Source organism: Cucurbita pepo, chromosome LG14 (assembly GCF_002806865.2).
Source record: "Cucurbita pepo subsp. pepo cultivar mu-cu-16 chromosome LG14, ASM280686v2, whole genome shotgun sequence".
Lineage (NCBI taxonomy): Eukaryota > Viridiplantae > Streptophyta > Magnoliopsida > Cucurbitales > Cucurbitaceae > Cucurbita > Cucurbita pepo.
The window spans coordinates 1870243-1891185 of record NC_036651.1 but is presented as its reverse complement, the minus strand read 5'-3'; the positions used below and the strand labels follow the sequence as shown (position 1 = coordinate 1891185).

General features: G+C 34.5%; 1 protein-coding gene across 1 annotated transcript; it reads left to right on the top strand.

Moving 5' to 3' along the window:
* Window positions 1–1244: 1244 nt before the first annotated feature.
* LOC111809800 (UDP-glucose:glycoprotein glucosyltransferase-like) lies at window positions 1245–20029 on the top strand. The gene is made up of 37 exons (XM_023696230.1): window positions 1245–1587; window positions 2079–2522; window positions 3186–3339; window positions 4023–4194; window positions 4540–4613; window positions 4972–5068; window positions 5152–5264; window positions 5363–5478; window positions 5806–5863; window positions 8243–8395; window positions 8491–8589; window positions 8681–8821; window positions 9028–9096; window positions 9889–9977; window positions 10119–10281; window positions 10582–10716; window positions 10897–10996; window positions 11117–11211; window positions 11312–11424; window positions 11548–11758; window positions 12205–12273; window positions 13230–13375; window positions 14256–14357; window positions 14570–14717; window positions 14854–14910; window positions 14992–15122; window positions 15259–15347; window positions 15463–15812; window positions 16255–16350; window positions 16699–16763; window positions 17651–17753; window positions 17839–17997; window positions 18160–18300; window positions 18381–18424; window positions 18764–18878; window positions 19290–19442; window positions 19554–20029. The coding sequence occupies exons 1-37, from the start codon at window positions 1424–1426 to the stop codon at window positions 19722–19724; spliced, it is 4899 nt and encodes a 1632-aa protein (XP_023551998.1). The 5' UTR covers window positions 1245–1423; the 3' UTR covers window positions 19725–20029.
* Window positions 20030–20943: the final 914 nt, after the last annotated feature.

Sequence of the window (20943 nt, the reverse complement as noted above, 5' to 3'; positions counted from 1 at the left end):
TTTTTTTTTTTTTTTTTTTTTATTTTCCTTTCTTTGAAAAAATTTATTTTTTTCATTAATAATAATAATAATGAGACAAATAATATATATCAATGGACAATATTAAATCAACCACTAAGCATATATTATTTTACGTGTCGAAATAAAATACTTTACAAAAGAGCTTTTGTGTGGCTCAAATTCTCACAAACAATACAAACCTACTACATTTTTTAAAGTATCGACCATACTTTCGGTTGAATTGCCTATCTAGTATCTCGGGATTTTTTTAATTTTATATTTAATAAATTTATAGACTATAAACACGGTCTAATATAGTCATCGACATTAATATTGTATTTAATATGTCCCTAATATATTCAAAGTTTTTAAAATTAATGAATATAAAAATGAGTTTGACTATAAAAAGGTTGAATAAGTCAATGTTCTATGTTTTTTCACTTGTCACTGTCGATGGCAGCGAACTTGCGATTGTGTGGCACTCACTTTCCAACGACAAGTGAGCTAAGCCAATTCGTTCTTACGTCGCCTATGGCCAAGCGACGTATGCTCGAGCCTCTAGCCTCGGTTTAAGAGAAGGTTTTCGAAAACGAGGGTAAAGAGAGATTTTTGAAAGAGACGTTATGTAAGCAAGCAAGAGAGTAGCAACAACGGCTCACAGTATATAACCTTGGGTAGGAGATAGATTCTTAACGTAACATTTCAAAAGAATGTATATGAAACGACCAAATGCAACCTTTTTTTAAAACATATTTGGTCCACAAAAAAAAAACATGTTTTTTTTTTTTTTTGACGTTTTAAAAGGGAAATAGAAACATGTGGCCCTTATTGAAAAAGGGTATGGCCAATTACCAATCCATCCTTGTTTTAAAGGCCATTTTATTTGGCATTTATTAGTGATGGGGGCAACCAATAATGATTGACCCAACCCATAACAGTCTTTTTCGGTGCCATTTTTCAAATATTGTTCAAAATTGATTTTTTTAATTATTTAATTATGAAAATAATAATTTTTTTTTTCTGATTTAAAATAGTGAAATAATATTAATTAAATCATTAATATTACTATAAGGATTAGTGGGCCGACTCTTCGGGTTATTGGGCTTATTTGGATGGTGGTGGGCCGGTTCGTTTTACAATCTAAATCCGGTTAATTTTCAGGAGCCATGTGAAATGACAAGATTGCCCTCCAATAGTATGTAGAATAACGACAATGCCTTTTGTCTAACCATGCGGTGTTTTCTTCCTCTGCGGAGTCTTCTCCATCGTCGCCGAGCTAGAGCGGCTCACTTCCGGAACATCATCTTCTCGGCAACCTTCGGTCTCTGATTTATCACCACTCATCTCCTTTCGAGCTCATCAATGATGGAGTGTCTGCATTTCAATAATTGAAGTGAAGATCGTGATTGTTCTTGCTTTGCTAATGGGGACGAGCTGTTTTAGATCTGGGTGTCGACCTCTGATCGTTGTATTGTTGTTGGCAATCTATGGAGGCAGTGGAGTTTTTGCTGAGATTCGAAGACCGAAGAACGTGCAGGTTGCGGTTCAAGCCAAGTGGTCCGGCACTTCAATTCTCCTAGAAGCTGGGTACTCTTGCTTTTCTTCTCCTTTTCCTGTTTTGTATTCGTTGATTTGTAGCTACTTCAATGGAGTTTTAATCAGCAATTCTTGTCGAAGAAAATTGAGTTATGTAGATGAAGTCCTGCTCCATTTGTTGTTTATGTTTCAACTTTTAGCCATTTTCGGATTTGTTGTTTAGTGAGATCCAGTTTTCTCATTCAGGGTCATCAAAATAATGTTCATTGAGGGCAATGCTTGTGTATGAGCAATACTTTTCATTTGTTTTTAAAGTGGACATGATCATAGTTTTATTGTGTTCTTATATGAATGATGGTTTAGTTGATTTTGCCTTATTTTTAATTTTAAGGCATTGAAGTAATAAATGTATGAGAATTTAACTGCTGAATTGCAATCAGCGAATTATTATCAGCCAATATCCACAAATGTTCATCGTTACTGTGAGTGAAGTTTTTGGTTTCTACACAATGTGGTGACTTCTATATTTTTGTTGAATACAGTGAATTACTTGCTAAAGAACGGAAAGATCTTTACTGGGATTTTATTGAGGTCTGGCTTCGTGAGGAAGGAAATGGTGATGATGCTGATGCTTCTACGGCTAAGGCTTGTCTGAAGAAGATTTTAAAGCACGGACGTTTTCTTCTAAATGAGCCTCTGGCCTCATTATTTGAATTTTCTCTCATTCTACGATCAGCGTCTCCTAGATTGGTTCTTTACCGACAGTTAGCCGATGAATCGCTTTCCTCTTTTCCTCTGCCTGAAGAAAACAACTGCAACATTGTTGGTGAAGGAAATGAAGGCATCGAAAGAAGGAAGTCAGATACTTCACTTGTTGGACAGAACCCAAAATCTCCTGGCGGAAAATGTTGTTGGGTGGATACTGGGGGATCCCTATTTTTCGATGTTCCAGAATTGCTAACGTGGCTCGAGAATCCTGCTGAAAGGTTAGTAATATTAACCAACTCAGTCTAAGGTGTAGGAGATGTTGTAGATATTTCACAAGAATTGTTTTACTAGAATTAAACCAGTATAGAAATTCAACTGGGACAAACCATTTCTAGGACATATTAGCCAACTCAACCTGACCCATAAACTAAGCTGGTGAGTTTGATTTGATACGGGTTCATACATAAGCAATATAATTGTTTGATTGGTTTGATAAATTAGGATCGAATACATACAACCAATGATCCAATACTCACAATTTGTTTCCTAATTAGGAACATTGTAAGGCAAGTAAAGAATTCTATGGTTGTGGCTTTGTGATGGAAAAGGAGCAAGTTGAGACACCCCATTGTTATCTAGTTAAAAATATTTTGATTTTAAAAAATCCACCAAGAAATTAGAAAGTACATAGGAAAAGTTTTCACTTAAATCAAATCCGTAACTGGAAGGTCAGTGTCCCATTATGATTTTCATGAAGGAATTAGTTTGATTGGACTGTTGGTGGATGGAACAGGTGAATTGGATATAGGATCTGCAATCTGGATACTTATTTCATTTTCTTTTGTTGCCCTCTTCCTTTTCACCGAGAACATATTTAAATTTCCATTATCTACATTATGTTATTCTTAATATGTTTTTATAATTTCATTTTTTGCTGTCAGCGTTGGGGATTCTATACAGCCACCCGATTTGTATGACTTTGACCACATTCACTTTGGTTCATCTTCTGAAAGTAGAGTAGCCATCCTTTATGGAGCCCTTGGAACTGATTGCTTTAAGCAATTTCATGTCACCCTTGTCAAAGCTGCCAAAGAGGTTAATCGCTTGTGTTCCAATTGTTTGTTTTGATATTATGCTCATTGTTCTTTTATAATTTTTTCTATGAGGAATATGGATTCTTCATTTCATAGGAAGTATGAAATTTTATAAAACAGGGCATCCCTTGTGCCATAGGAATTACATGTATGAAGTTTCAGACATGTATACTTCATTGCATAGAAAGTATTATGGTCATTATTGTCATTGTATTATTTAAACACCCTGGGTTAATCTACTGGTCGATAAGAGCCATGTAAGTAATAAGGGGATTAATGAGAACAACTTTAGCTTTCAAGCCGTGATGACCACCTACCTAAGATTTAATATTCTATAATTTGCCTTGACAACCAAATGTAGTAGGGCTAGATAGTTATCCCACGAGAATAGTTGAGGTGTGTGCAAGCTGGTTCTACGCCCATGGATACAAAAAAAAAAGAAAAAAAGAAAAAAAGAAAAATCGCATTGTATTAATTAAGATTAAGGTTATGTTTTGGTCTTGAAACTATGAGGGTATATCTCAATATGATTCCAGAGCTACTGTGTGTTTATTTTCAACCTAGTATATTTGTGAAATATTGTTAACTCTATTGATGATTTAGCTAATTGTATCAGCACTATTTGTTACGTTCTTTTTTTTTTCTAATGTCTATATATTTTATGCTGTTTGATTAAATTTTCAGGTAAAAGTTAAATATGTTGTTCGACCTGTAATTCCTTCTGGCTGTGAAGTAAAAATTAATTCCTGTGGAGCTGTTGGTGCACGAGGTTCCATGAACTTGGGTGGTTATGGGGTAGAACTGGCTCTGAAGAACATGGAATATAAGGCTATGGATGATAGTGCGATTAAGAAAGGTCAGTTCGGTTTCCCAGTTTATTCTGATGCAGCCTTGTTCAGAATTTTATTCCAGCTTGATTGAAGCTGGCAAATGCTATCTTTGTATTATGTTCTTTTTAGATGATTTGATTTTCATATGACTCAGAACTCCTACAATTAAACAACACAAATGTTTCTCATTTTCTTTTTTCATTCTACCTTGTTAATGTGAGGTCTCATACTAGTTGGGAAAAAAGGGATATAGATTGATTTACTATGAATTCAGTGGGTAGGGGAATGGGACATTCTACATTATTCCATCATTTATGTTAAAAATTTTCTGGGTTAGATGCCTTGAAATGAAATAGCCTTATGAATCGCAGGTGTCACTTTGGAAGATCCTCGGACTGAAGATCTCAGCCAAGAAGTTAGAGGCTTCATATTTTCCAAGATTTTGGTGTGTTTTCCTTCAAGATACTTTGTCTCTTTTTTTTTTACCAAGTTATTTTTCATTTTTTATTTATTTTTTATTTTTTGTGATTGCTGTATCATATTATGTCAAGCAATGATTTGGATGGTCTACTTCAATGGTCATTATATTGATATTCACTTTGATGGTTACATTTTCTTTCATTATTTATTGAGCACATTTTCTACAATCATTCAGCTCATTTTCAAAACAGTACCTGGTATATCTTAATCTGTTTCCACATTGTTAATGTAATGGTGTTGTTAGAATGCTCGTGGTTCATTTTAGCCGGTAGACCTTATGGCTCATGTAACTAAGGTTGAAAAGATTTTTTTGTTCCACGTAGGAACGGAAACCAGAGCTAACATCTGAGATCATGGCTTTTAGGGATTATCTATTGTCATCAACTGTTTCAGACACGCTTAATGTGTGGGAACTGAAGGGTAATTGGACTTTTAAGTTTACTGTATGATACCCTCTTGGTGTCTTTGTTTCAAAGCCTAATTAATTGCTTTCTTCTTGGCAGATTTGGGACATCAAACTGCACAGAGAATAGTACAGGCCTCTGATCCTTTGCAGTCAATGCAGGAAATAAATCAAAATTTTCCTACCATAGTTTCTTCACTATCTCGCATGAAGGTAAATGCTCTATAAGGTACCCCTATATGAAGTGACCTTATGGTGTGAAATGTCTTTGCCATTAATATTTTTGGTTTTTCTGCTGATTGGCTTTGCAGCTCAATGATTCAGTTAAAGATGAAATAACTGCTAATCAACGCATGGTTCCACCTGGCAAGTCCTTAATGGCTCTCAATGGTGCTTTAATCAATATTGAAGATGTTGACCTCTATCTGTAATGCTTATGCTCCCCTTGATATTTTCGCTTTCTTTCACTTCTAAACATTTTAGACTGTGCAACGTCATTTTTAGTTTACCTGAAGTTTCAGATTCTTACTATTTGAATAGGTTAATGATCTTGAGCTCATTATTTAAAATTTTGTGGATAATGCATACACATTTATCTCTTTAGTAGGGAATGTTATTTACATTTTACACAGAGGTACTGTCATCCTGTCCTTTTGGTATCATTAGTTAGGTTCCATCCATTGTCCACCAATTTTTTTTTTTGTTCATAGTGTATACCAGTGGGATCTTTTAACCTGCTCCCACTCTTTTATAGGTTGATTGACATGATCCATAAGGACTTATTGTTGGCAGATCAATTTACAAAACTGAAGGTAAAGAATTTAGTTCTCCTTGCGATTTATGATAGATATATAATTTAGAAACAAAAAGGTACAAAGCAAGTTAAAAAAATATGACTTGCTTAGAAAGAAGGAACGGAAGGAAGAACAAAGAATTGCCCCTAAATTTTATTAGTTTGAAAAATATATATATATATAAAGAAAATTTAGATTTTACAGTTTTTTTTTTTTTACTTTAATTTCTCCCTCTTAATTTTTAGAATTGAAAAATTATCTGGATCCACCCCTATTGAAAGACAAGTATCATTTGGCTGAGTTCACTCGTTGATCCTTTTTGTTTTGTTTAATTGATCTGCGCTCTCCAATTCCTCTATTTTCCTCGCTTTGAAGGTTCAGAGAAGGTAAAAAAAAATTTATTGAAAGTAGTGGTTAATACTATTCACCTTTTCCAAAGTCTCCCTCTTTTAGGTGATTTTCACTGTTTTGATGACTGGTTGGACGCCCTTTTGGTAACTCCACAATCTTTTTCTGTACAATTGTAAAAAGTTATGCGGCATCTCCTTGAGAAGTGGCTGAGTTTATGAGGAAGGTCCCATTAGAAGAGTTTGGAGAGCTATGTTCCATTCTTGTTGTCTAAGAAGNTTCTCCAATCCAATCTAAAGGAAGTAAAAAAGAAAAAAAGAAAAAGAAAAGAAAAGAAAAAAAAATCTTGTGACGTGCAATTTCATCTTTTATCCATAATCATTTATTGTTAAATGATAAGAATTAGTTCACTATATTTTTCGTGATATGAAAAGATCCTTTTCTAATCAAAGATGTAGCTAAGACATTATCCAATTATCAACGAAGTTTTAATTTTTAACTTTTCTGATTGTAGAGGGATTACCTTGTGGGTTGTGAAGTTGGGGTCTTCCCTTCATGTTACGTGGATCTTCCTGAGAATCATTCTCCTAGAGGTAGTTCCTTCTGGGACCTGTCTTTGGGAAGGTCCACAAAGACTAGCTTTTTGGAAGAAGGTTTTTTTTTTTTTTTTTTTTCCAAAGGGGGAGACATACTTCGATTCAATCAGTGTGACATCCTTATTTACTTTTTGTCTCTTTTTAGTCTCGTCTTCGAAGGGAAAGGAATTAGAGAAGCTTATGAGAAATTTGTTATGGGAGGGGGTGGCTGAGGGGAAAGCGGAGGTGATCTCTAGGCCTCTAGACTTGGGGGCATGGTGCATTCGGAGGTGGTCTCTAGGCCTCTAGACTCGGGGGCTTAAGTATCGGGGATGTTAGGAAAAGAAACATAACCTTGTTGGCTAAATGGCTTCGGTGACTCTATGACGAAGCTGGTACCCTTTGACTCAATTTGTTAGCATGTACGGGCCTCATCCCTCTGAATGGATTGATGAAGGGGCTTAAAAGGCACTTCCAAAAACTCATGGACGATTGCCTTCCTCTTCTTTTCTTTTTCTTTTTTTATAATTTATCCATATTGACTTTGGGACATACAAGAAACATATTTTTGGGAGGACAAGTGTTGGGGGATAGGCCCGTCAACCATTTATTCCCTCGTTTATATTATTTATCCTCCTTCAAGAACCACTCGCTTGTTTCGATCCTCAATCAGACGAAGTCAATGCCTTCTCCTTGCTTGGGTTTCCGTCGCCTATTGACCAACAGGGAAACATAAGATATCTTGACTCTTCTTTCTTTCCTTTCCTCTTTTTTGCCTTAGTAGGGGTGATTCCTGCCTTCGGACTCCTAGCCATTCCAAAGGTTTTTCTTCTAGCTATCTTTCCAATGCTTGTTCAATCCTTTTTTGGTGGGTGGTTCTATTGTCTTCTCAATTTGGAAGGTGAAGTTTTTTGTGTCACAAGTTTTGTGTGGAAGAGTTAACACCTTGGATTGGAACTCGACTAGAGGTTCTTTAGTGGTTGGGTCTCTTTGTTGTATTATTTGCAAGAGGGTGGCAGAGAACTTGGATTATAACATGTGGAGTGAGTTTTCCTTTATCCGTCCTTTGTGATAAAGGGCGATCTTTGTGGCAAGTTAGAATGTGCTATTCTGCGAGGTCTTTGAGGTGAGAGAAACAATATAATCTTCTGAGGGCGTGAATTCTTTTGGCATTCTTTGGTCCCTTGTTAGATTCTCTTTTTCTAGGCTCTTTTGTTAATCGCTTGGCCTTATTTCTCTTGACCGAAGTCCCTCTTTATGGTCTGACTCCTTTTTGTGGGGTTTTCTTTTTTGCATGCCTGTGTATTCTTTCATTTTTTTCTCAATGAATGTCTAGTTTTTTCATCTAAAAAACTATAAGGATGTTTCTATTACTCAAGTTTCAAGCATTGAAACACCACCTAAGGTTAAAAGTGTTTTGACTTAGTTGAAGTCCCAATTTGTTTGTTAATGAATTGATTTTGCCAACAATCAGATTCCTCATCATACTATTCAGAAACTTCTGTCAAGTTTGCCTCCAGCTGATTCCGACATGCTTCGTGTGGACTTCCGTTCTTCTCATGTACATTTCCTCAACAACTTGGAAGAAGATGCTATGTATAAGCGATGGAGGAGCAACATCAATGAGGTAATTTAATAATGCATCACATTCTCATTTTCAATGATTGATGGTTAGTTTTGTTTCATTTTTCGATCTCTAAGTACATACTTTAACTCCTGTAGATTTTAATGCCAGTCTTTCCCGGACAAGTTCGTTACATCCGCAAAAACCTATTTCATGCTGTTTATGCTATTGATCCTGCAACAGTTTGTGGTCTACAGGTTTTTTATTTTTCTGAACCATTTCTTTGTTTAGAATGATGTTGCCGCTAAATCATTTTCTTCTCCTTAATTATGAAATCCAAACGTGCAGACAATTGACATGATCCTGTCATTTTATGAGAACAATTTACCTATTAGATTTGGGGTTTTACTCTACTCTTCCAAATTTATCAAGCAAACTGAAAGCGGTGATGATGAATTAACGAAATCCGAGGCAGATACTTCCTGTTTGGTAACTTATTTCTATTTCTATTTTATCTTTGACTCGACTCAGCATGCAATTTATCATCTACTGTCTATGATTTACAATATCAACAATATTTCTAGGTTTCTTCTAATCATTAATCACAATGTTCAGCTATTGACAATTTAGGTACTTCGTTGGTTTGAAGATCTTGAAATCACACTGCTTATTATGATGAATGTCTGTTTTTGCAGATGATACAGCTGTTCATTTATTTAAAGGAGAACCACGGAGTTCAAACGGCTTTTCAGTTTTTGAGCAATGTATGTTCTGCAGCTTTGTTCACATTGTTTCGTCTTGTTGGTTAGCATCTTCTTAATCAGCAAACTATACATTCAATTTTTATTATTTATATATTTTTTTGGTTCATTCCAATTGGATAGATTTTGTAATTGCCCTTGGTTGTTAATTGGGACATATTTATTTGTTTATTATTATTATTATTATTATTATTTTTGATAAAAACCGAGCTCTCATAAAGAAAACTTAAGTATGTATGGGGCATACAAAAAAACTAACCTCCAAATGAGCCAAGCCAATTTGGGACATATTTCTTTCTTTCTATTTTACCTAATGATATGTTTTCTTTGATCTAAAAATCTCTTACTGCAATATTGTCCAAAATTAAAAAAAAACCTCTTACCGCAAGAAGTTCAGGAGGTGTGTGGTTTAATGCATGTTTATGGACTTCCAAAAATCGGACTCTGTAATATTCAGTTTGATGTAATTCTTATGGATTAGTCCGTTCTTGTATCTAGCTGCGGACTCCTTTTGTGGGTTTGTTTTATTTACATGTCCTTGTATATTGTTTAATTATTCTCGAAGAAAGTTCGATTTCTTAAAAAAAATATGATGTCTTCAATTCATCGATTGCTTAAAAAAAAAAAATGATGTCTTCGATTCATATGTTTCTAAGTTTCCTTGCTAATAGTGTGGGAGACTAGTTATCGTAGCATGACTTCCAATGTTTTGGTTTATTGACTCAAAATTGGATTACATACTGCTGCGAAAGGATGCCAGACAGGTTTTTTGCTGAACTTATTGAATTGAATCAGGTAAACAAATTACGGCTTGAAGCAGATGGTTTAGCTGATGATGCTCCTGAAATGCATCATGTTGAAGGAGCTTTTGTGGAAACTCTTCTGTAAGTTCACTGAATATGTTGAATTCCATTAATGGATGTTAACGCCAATATCACATATTGCATCTTTTCTTATGGTTACTAGTGTCAAAATCTATTTATTACCAATAATATAGAACAGTTGACTTCTTTCCGTTTTCATAGACCCAAGTCAAAATCTCCTCCTCAAGACGTGCTACTAAAGCTGGAGAAGGAGCAAACCTATAAAGATTTGGCTGAGGAAAGCTCCATGTTTACTTTTTCCCTTGGCTTATCTAAATTGGAGTGTTCTCTCTTGATGAATGGGCTTGTATTTGATTCGAGCGAGGTAATTATTTCAACGTGAAATACATTTACCCTTGTAGATAAAATATTTTGACCATACAAAGTTGGTATCCTTTTATTTGGCATTGCTGATCTCTTTCGGTTCTTTTGGTGTTTTCTGAACACTTTATGATCATCTCATTGTACTGCTTTCTTATAAGTTCATAACTATCACTCTCTGCAAGTTGGTTAATTTTATTTGCTTCTAAATGAAATAACTTCATCAAGTGAATACTTTTTACTTGATTTGTCAACTCTTACTGTTCTCCTCTGTACATAATGTTTTGGCATCTATATTGATCAGGAGTCTCTGATAAATGCCATGAACGAAGAGCTTCCTCGGATACAGGAACAAGTTTACTATGGGCATATATCTCCTCACACCGACGTGCTTGAAACATTCTTATCAGAGAGTGGCCTTAGTCGCTTTAATCCACAGGTGAGCTATTGACAAAATGCTGTATGATTGTAGGATCTGATTTTTGTGCTGATTGATTGAGAAGCTTTTATGCAATTTCATACAACAAGAAAAAAAAATCCTTTTCCAAAAGAAAAAAAAACTTTTGTTATTTATCTATCTCATTGATCTTATTGCATCATTATGTCCATTTTTATGTAGATTGTTGCTGAAGGGAAACCACGTATTGTTTCTATGTTTGCGTCCACTCATGGAGGGGAGTCTTTATTGAATGGCTTTAAATATTTGCATTCTCCTGGAAGTAAGAATTATGTTCCCTTTTTTCCATTCAACAAATCTTGTTTTTTGAAAAACGAAGCATAATCTAATTGAATTTTTAGCTTAGAGAGACATTTCATGAAATTCCACTTTTATTTACCAGCTATGGACGATTTGAAACCTGTGACCCATCTATTGGTCATTGATGCTGCTTCAAAGAAAGGAATAAAGTTGCTGAAAGAAGGCTTACACTATCTGGTTATTACCTGCGTGATGAATTTTCTTAAGCTTTAAATTGTAACAAATATTAGAAATTGAAAAATTTATTCTTAATTAAAATTTTAATATTGGGATGCAGATCAGAGGATCTAAAAGCGCTCGTGTCGGGTTCCTTTTTACTACTAGCAACCATACCAGTGAATCCAGTTTACTCTTAGCGAAGGTTTTTGAGATCAGTGCATCATTGCATAGGTTTGTTCTATTTTGATGGCACATTTTCCCTTTTTCAGGGGTGGCAGCTGGGGCTATATACAGTACATGTGCTTGTGTTAACTGGCTAACACTCATTATTTTTCTTTTTGCCTATTCTTGCAGCCACAAAAAGAAAGTATTAGATTTTCTAGATCGGGTGTGCTCAATATATAGTCAAAAGTTCATCCCTGAATCTTCAGTAGCGGTTGATAGCCCTCAAGAATTTATTGAGAAAGTCTGTGAGCTTGCTGAAGCTTATGAGTTACCACCTAAAGCATACAGGATAGCTTTCTCTGATTCCTTTGTTGATGAAATGAGGAAGTATTTGAGCCAGGTATACAACTTTTTTATTAAATTGTGTGGTTAGTTCCTGAATCGAAGTTTCTTATAAGAATGTTCCTGAATCAAACTGAGAAAGTATTTGAGCCGTGTATATACCAATTTTTGTTAAATTGTGTGTTTAGTTTCTGAATCGAAATGCTACCTCCCTCTTTCTCTTTCTCAAAANATCAAAAAAAAAAAAAAAAAAAAAAAGAAGAAAAAAAAGAGGGTAAAATAATTCATAGATAAATAAATAAATAATTAATTAAACTTTTGCAGTCGCAGCTTTTTGATAAGATAAACTTCTTTCTATAAAATTTCTCCCTGTTCTGTTTTTCTCTGTCACTTGTGGGTTTTATCTATGTTTTTATTTTCAAGCAATTTAGTTGCTCCATCTAAAAATCTTCACCTTGTTCTATAGTATTAAATGTTATATTCTGCATGCATAATGGTTCTGAGGTGGAACATCTTTTGTCGGAGCAGCTTGGCCTTGAATCTATTGTTAATGCAGTTATCACCAATGGAAGAGTGAGTTCTTTTCCTCACTTTAGTTTTGAGTTCAGTTAATTTGACTATGATTTTCCAGAAATATTTGCCTGCATATTATGGAACATTTTTAATCGTACATTTCATTCACGCTTAGGTTACACTTCTTACTGATGAGAGCTCATTTTTGAGTCACGACTTAAATCTACTGGAAGTAGTAGAGTTTAAGCGGAGAATAAAACATATTGTGGAAATTGTTGAAGAAGTGAAGTGGCATGATTTTGATCCTGACAGAAGGGGGGGGAGGGGGTGGTCATCTTATTCTCTTTTATTGAGTACGAATTCATGGTTATTTACTGTCTAAGCTCGAGTGAAACACATTTCCTTTCCTCAAACCTCAATGGGCTATCTACCTTGATATTTCTGTGATAGAATCAACTCAAGTCCATCTCTTTGCTTGCTTTACTATGATTATATTTGTGTATATGTTTCCCCAAGTTCTTCACAAACATGGTTTTTTCCGCAAAGGAAGCAAAAAAAAAAANAAAAAAAAAAAAAAAAAAAAAAAGAAGAAAAAAAAGAGGGTAAAATAATTCATAGATAAATAAATAAATAATTAATTAAACTTTTGCAGTCGCAGCTTTTTGATAAGATAAACTTCTTTCTATAAAATTTCTCCCTGTTCTGTTTTTCTCTGTCACTTGTGGGTTTTATCTATGTTTTTATTTTCAAGCAATTTAGTTGCTCCATCTAAAAATCTTCACCTTGTTCTATAGTATTAAATGTTATATTCTGCATGCATAATGGTTCTGAGGTGGAACATCTTTTGTCGGAGCAGCTTGGCCTTGAATCTATTGTTAATGCAGTTATCACCAATGGAAGAGTGAGTTCTTTTCCTCACTTTAGTTTTGAGTTCAGTTAATTTGACTATGATTTTCCAGAAATATTTGCCTGCATATTATGGAACATTTTTAATCGTACATTTCATTCACGCTTAGGTTACACTTCTTACTGATGAGAGCTCATTTTTGAGTCACGACTTAAATCTACTGGAAGTAGTAGAGTTTAAGCGGAGAATAAAACATATTGTGGAAATTGTTGAAGAAGTGAAGTGGCATGATTTTGATCCTGACAGATTAACAAGGTTTGCTTCCCCACTTACCCAGTGGTTGCCCCTTATTTATTTATTATTGTAGAAAAAAGAACCAATGCAATGAGGACATATGCCTTTGTTTTTTAAAGTGCAGGTTTCAGTACTTTTTTAGTTTTCATTGTTTCATCAGCTGGCAAGAAATATGNAAAAAAAAAAAAAAAAAAAAAAAAAAAAAAAAAAAGATTCAAAGTAAATTTTCTATTTATTAATGAATAGAAAAATTACGAGGTATGAAGTTGATAAGAAAACATTGAAAGTTTAAACTACTGCCAGAAATATCGTCTAAAATGCATGGAAGCAATGGAAAAAATTAAAAATAACTGTTCATTGATTCAAAGTAATTACAATATTTAGCTATTCCCTGAGTGAAGAACATAGTTAACTCTGTTTTGTTCCTTATCTTTTGTACTGTATGCATTCATTGGAGCCCCATTTGCTTTTTAAAAAATTAAGCTTAAGAGTTTTTTTGTTTAGTTATCTACCTCCGAAAAATGTTCTCAAAAGGCAAGCAAATTTTGAAAACTAGAAACACTAAAAACTTGTTTTCATTTTGGAAAATTTGGCTTAGAGTTCAAAATGTTTCTTGGTTGGAACTCTAGGAAAAAATTGCTAGAATGAACATGATTTACAAAATAAGAAATCCAAAGACAAAATCTCTATCGAACAGGGCCTTAGAATTTCTTTTTTCTTTTTGGTAANAAAAAAAAAAAAAAAAAAAAAAAAAAAAAAAAAAAAAAAAAAAAACAAGGCCAACAAAATTTCATATTCATCCATATGTAATTCACTGGTCTCACTTTTTTAGTATTTATTGTATTTAGTGTTCACATGTTTGATTTGTATTAACTCTTCATGATATCCCACCCTACTCCAGCAACTTCCTCAGTGATGTTATTATGTTTGTTTCATCCTCAATGGCTCAGCGGGAACGAAGCTCCGAAAGTGCACGCTTTGAGATTTTGAATGCAGAATTTAGGTAAGGATTTCAATCTTAATATATGAATTATTCTTTTCCTTTGAATTTCATCAGAAATAAGACAGACTAATAATCGTTGTAATGATATATGAAAATATTATGAACAACCCGAGCATTGTGATTAACGTTCAATGTCAGTGGCTATGCAGTACACTTCAAGATTCCAATTCTTAGGCCTCCCTCACCCTTCTCTTTATTTTCACTTTGTACAGTGCCATTGTCGTTGATAATGAAAATTCTAGCATGCATATCGATGCTATTATTGATCCACTAAGTCCATCTGGCCAGAAGCTATCATCAATTCTTCGTGTTTTGTCAAAATACATACAACCAAGCATGAGGATCATATTAAATCCGCTGGTGAGATGTTCTAAACCTCGTACAGTTAATATCCTGAGGGTGTTAAGCGTGTCTATTTTATCAAATCCAAGTAATACTTCTTTGATAATCATTAATTTATCGAGGAATTAACCTGGTTATGTCTTCTCCATGGCAGAGTTCGCTTGTTGATTTACCTCTAAAGAATTACTACCGCTATGTTCTGCCTTCAATGGTAATTATTAAATAAGGCTTTTGGTTTACATTAAAACAAGTTTTTCCCCATGGTTGGTGTCTGACTTCATGACAATTTCAGGATGATTTCAGCAGTACAGATGTAACCGTAAATGGCCCTAAAGCATTCTTTGCAAATATGCCATTGTCTAAGACATTAACGATGAATCTTGATGTTCCAGAGCCATGGCTTGTTGAGCCTGTTATTGCTGTGTATGTTTATCCACTACCAGTATATTCTCGTTTTATAATGATATAAGTTTGAATAGATTGTTTCGTTTGAACAATACCATATTCCTTTTGATTTCAACTTCTTGTGTTGTTTCTTACATCACGTCACAAATTTCAGTCATGACCTGGATAATATTTTACTTGAGAATATTGGTGACACGCGGACATTGCAAGCGGTGTTCGAACTTGAAGCTCTTGTTCTTACTGGTAAGTAGTGTGTCAGATTTACATATTAGGTGAAATGTAGACGTAACTCAGCCTGAAAAAACAAGGTTTGGTGGCTGTATTACCACATGTATTAACTTTTTTTATTTATTTTCAGGCCATTGTTCAGAGAAAAATCAAGAACCTCCCCGAGGACTCCAGTTAATTCTTGGTACAAATAGCACACCACATTTGGTTGATACTCTTGTAATGGAAAACTTAGGTTATTGGCAAATGAAAATTTCTCCTGGAGTTTGGTACCTGCAACTTGCTCCCGGTAGAAGTTCTGAACTTTATCTTCTGAAGCAAGGTGGGGATAGAAGTCAGGATAAAACATTGTCAAAACGTATCATTATTGATGATTTGCGGGGTAAAGTCGTTCACATGGAAGTAGAAAAGAAAAATGGAAAAGAGCATGAAAAATTGTTGGTTCCTGATGGTGATGACGACTTGCTGGAGAATAAGAAAGTGGGTGATCATTGTTAGCAATTAGTCTTGTTTTTTATTGGTTCAACTTTTAGGTGTGTGTCTATTTGGTCACAGAACTTTAAAATACACGTGATAGAACTATGAATTTTCAATTTTGTGGTTCATAGGTCATACTTTCAAAAATGTCTAATAAAGTAAACTTTCAATTTTGTTGGACATAAAATTTAATTTTATATCGGAGTAGATTAGTTAATTTATTAAAGTTTTGAATTTTTTGTGGTCCTATTAGACACAAAATTGAGCGCTCAAAGACTTATTTGGCATTTTTTAACGTTTAGGAAAACACACAAAATTGGATCCATCACAAATAAACTTGAAAGCTATATGTAATTTAACCTTTTTCTATTTCATTGTTGGTGAAGAACTTTCCTGGTGCATGATAGATTCATTGCTATAATTGTGGCTTTATTTTCTTCTGCAGGAAGGCCATACTAATTGGAATTCTAATTTTTTGAAATGGGCTACTGGATTGATTGGAAGCAATGATCAATCAAAAAAGTCTAAAAGCACGACATTGGTGAGTTCTCAACTTATCTGTTCACTATCTTCTTGTGTTGATGTAAATTATCATTCGAACTTCGACCTTACATCTTAGTATTACCGTTGGGCTATTGACTTTTNTTTTTTTTTTTTTTTTTTTTTTTTTTTTTTTTTTTTTTTTTTTTTTTTTTTTTTGCTTTTGGTGCTATTATGAACTTTTCTTTCGCGGAAAGCCCTCAATTCAGATGATAGTTGATGCTTTAGTTGATTCAGCTATGCGTTTAAAAGATAGTATGAACAAAAGCCCATGTGTGGGGAAGTTTTTATTTATGCTCCTGTTGATTCTAGATGTTCTTTAATCCTAATCTTGACTCATTCTCTGTAGGAGAAAGGAAAAGGAGGGCGCCATGGAAAAACAATAAACATTTTCTCCATTGCTTCTGGACACCTGTAAGTATAACGTTTCTAGAGATATGATCAGTTTCTTCTTGGTAGTGAAAGCTACATCTCTGTAGTGGTCTCTACCCTATTCTTAATCGCATTGGGACTTAATATATAATGATCAGTATCAATAAAATAGTTACAACACAGAACTGTAGGTATGATTTCCTTCTTTTTGGTTTTCGGCTTTCGGCATTTGTAGCTAACTATGAATGTTACTTCAAAGAATTATCTCAGAATTACATGGTTTGCTTCTTGACGTGCCTGTTCTTGATTAGGAGTCATTCAAGATTCAATATGAAGACAAAAAAAAGCCTCGATTCACAAAAGATACACACACACACGAGATATATATATTAATAACGAGAAACTACACTCTCCTTGAGACAAATGAAAGATTATAAGCAGACAATACAAAAGAAAAAAGGCCAGCACAAAAGGAATTTATACATATTCATCTTCCAGTTCTGATTTCAAGCTTTCTTTAAAGAAGTGTTTCTTTGTTTCTTAGAGTCAAGATTATTGTGAGTACAAGCTTGCTTGAGTGATTATAATAATGTCACACGTAATACATGATTTTTTTAAGGAATCAAGAGTGGACTCCACTGGAAAATCTTCTTTGACCTGGTCATCCACAAACTTTGAAGAATTCATCAGAACAATTCTACAAATAAAATTTGTAATAGTCGAGCCATCGCACCACAATTTCTTTTCGTAAAGGCAAAAATTTACGCTTGCATGCAGTTTGAACACATAGATGCTTGTAATGAGCATGAATATATGAGGTGGCTATTATTATTCTCTTCTGGGCAGTGAAATTTTATCAATATTTATTACTTCATGCAGTCTATGAATTTTTGTAAAATGGTCCATTTTCTGATGATATTTCTTGGCAGGTATGAACGCTTTCTTAAAATCATGATCTTGAGTGTCCTAAAGAATACACGTCGGCCAGTGAAGTTCTGGTTTATAAAAAACTACCTATCCCCTCAGTTTAAGGTTAANCCTTTTTTTTTTTTTTTTTTTTTTTTAAGAATATTTTGTTTAGACACCTAATGCCTATGCTCTCTGGTGACATAAGCAGGATGTAATACCACATATGGCTGAAGAATATGGTTTTGATTTTGAACTAATCACGTACAAGTGGCCGACTTGGTTGCATAAGCAGAAAGAAAAGCAGAGGATTATTTGGGCATATAAGATTCTATTTCTTGATGTTATCTTCCCTCTTTCGTTGGAAAAGGTACTGTATCATCATAATATTCTAATCTACCATGATTTCTTGTAACTAATTTTTAGAAGAACCAAGATATCAAAATGTTAGTGTAACTTATTCATATCTCAATCATCTGTTGCATGCTTATTTACTCATCTAAGAAAAATATTGTTCGTATGTTACCTGCAGGTCATTTTTGTTGATGCTGATCAGATTGTCCGGACAGACATGGGGGAACTCTATGACATGAATATCAAGGGAAAACCACTAGCATATACACCCTTTTGTGACAATAATAAGGATATGGATGGATATAGGTTTTGGAGACAAGTACATATCAATCTCCTTTCTTGTTATCAGTAACTAATTTTCAGTATCATCCTGTCCTCACTATTTCCTTTCACGAACAGGGATTCTGGAAAGAACATCTACGTGGAAAACCGTACCATATAAGGTAGAGACTGATGTATTGTGTTGATTGTATCTATTGAGATGATGCACATGCATTAATTCCACTGATATTTCCATTTCCAACTACTTAATGCGTCGTAAAGCTTTGATTCCTCGAGAAAAATTCCATCAAGAAATCTTATCTTGGCTCTTACATTTCATTGGTAGTTCAGTAGAGCCAAATAGAATCCATTTCTTCCGAAAAATTTGATATGTAAAAAGTCTGTGTGGCTGTAGTCTTTTATTATGTAAAAAGTCTTCTCCTAATAGAGCTTTTACATTTTAATGTGATGCAGTTACTAATAATGTGATGCATTAATATTTTTCTTTCCGTTTCCTACAGTGCATTATATGTTGTTGATTTAAAGAAATTCCGAGAAACAGCAGCAGGAGATCATCTAAGAGTTTTCTATGAATCTCTAAGCAAGGATCCGAATAGTTTATCCAATTTGGATCAGGCAAGTAAATTTGGCATCATTTAATGCTTTATTAGCAATAGTATACCAAGTGATACTTCATTAGCATTGAGATAATGGTTGAAGTTTTACATCACCTGATTTCTTATTTTGTTCCCATTCTATGGTGCATTTTCATTTACCATATTACCATATAGTACTCTATCTGCATCGAGATAATGTATATAGTATTTATTTCATAGTTAATGTTAGCGTGGTTGACTGTCTTATCTGAAATATGAGAAGCTTTCAGTGGCGTTGATACTCAAGTGGCTGAGGAATGAAAGGGAATTAGTTGGAATTTTGTAATAGTTCATAGTTCCTAGTTTTAAGGAAACTTAATATGTCAAAATGGTTTGAATTTTCCGACATGAAACTCGGAATTTTGTAATATATATTTTGCTGGCTTTTCAGGATCTTCCTAACTACGCCCAGCACACTGTGCCCATTTTCTCTCTACCACAAGAATGGCTCTGGTGCGAGTCATGGTGTGGCAACACCACAAAATCGAAGGCGAAAACCATCGATCTCTGTAACAACCCCATGACCAAAGAACCGAAGCTTCAGGTCCAACTGTTTCTTCAATTCATTATGTATCTTAGAACCCGAATCACTCCATATCTTTTTTTGTATGTCTTTTCATCTTCGTCATTCATTAAAAGTAGTTGCAATTATCAGGGTGCGAGAAGAATCGTTCCCGAATGGCCAGATCTTGATTCGGAGGCCACAACATTCACAGCTAAAATATTAGGTGATGTGACCCCTCAAACACCCGTCTCATCGATCGCTCAAATTTCTGTGAGTAAGAAATCTATTGATGAAGATGTGGAATCAAAGGCTGAGTTATAATCATATCATTCAAGTTCTGCTAAATTAGACTGATGGGAGGATTCTGCTTTTGAATTCAAACATCTCCTATTTCTACCACATCTTAGCCTTCTTAGAATTAACTTGGAAGCCTGATGGTCATGTGCCTCTGTAGGCTGATAATGAACAGAAAACAAGCCTCTCCCACCAATTTTCTTAGAAATCCATTTCCTCCAGTATTTTAAATACTAACTATGAGAAAAGTTGGCAATTTTGATTAAGACATGTATAGTAACAGCTGATTTTTTTATTTAGTAATGAAGTTTGCAAGAATGTTCTTCCCATTATTTCCACTCAGGAACCTTCTGTTATGATGCATAAACTTCTTATGTAAGATTTATCATATCAATCTCGCACGAACTTTACTTATTCTTATGAAAATTTGACAACATTTTCGTGTAGAACCAGCCACAGCTATTTGATTCCAACAATCTTGTACTCATGGATATCGAGGAAAACCTTAAACCAAACGGTCCTTGAGAGAACGTTTGAAGGTCATAAAATGCTTTTTGGTTTGGTTGGTTGGTGTGGCATCATCTTTTGTTGGTGCACTAATGATGAGATTAATGACAATCATGTAGTCTATCAGGACAGAGAACAGCTCAAAATAATGTTTGAAAGTTGATCTTTTCAAGTCTTCTCTTCTTGAAAGAGGTCGTCCATTATGGTCCACACCTCCAATTGTTGCAAAATAATGCTTAAAAAGCATTTGCAACAAGACTTTACTGTTGTTTTTCAACTTTAAAGCAGTCGTGCTTCGAATAGGCAGGTCTTTGGAGTTCCTGTTATGTTCAAAGAAAAGAAATCCAACAGCTTGGACTTGAGAACCATCAGGAGCATGGCTAACTTCAAACCAAACTTCTTTCTCAGAGAAACTAAGAATGTATCTGACATATCTATGGATATTCGGTTCCCTGTTTAGGTGAAGAAACTACAACAAGCCTGTCTGATACATCTCCAAACAGGTTGTAACAGGTTTCAAACCTACCGTTAGTAGATGTTGTTTGTTTCAGCCTATTACGTATCATCGTTAGCCTCACTCTTATAAACAATGTTCCGTTCCCTTCTCCAACCAATGTGGGATCTCGTAATCCACTCCCCTTGAGGGCTGGTGTCCTTGTTAGCACTCAACTCGGTGTCTGGCTCTGATACCATTTGTAACAACCTCAAGCCCACCACTAGCAGATATTGTCCGTTACGT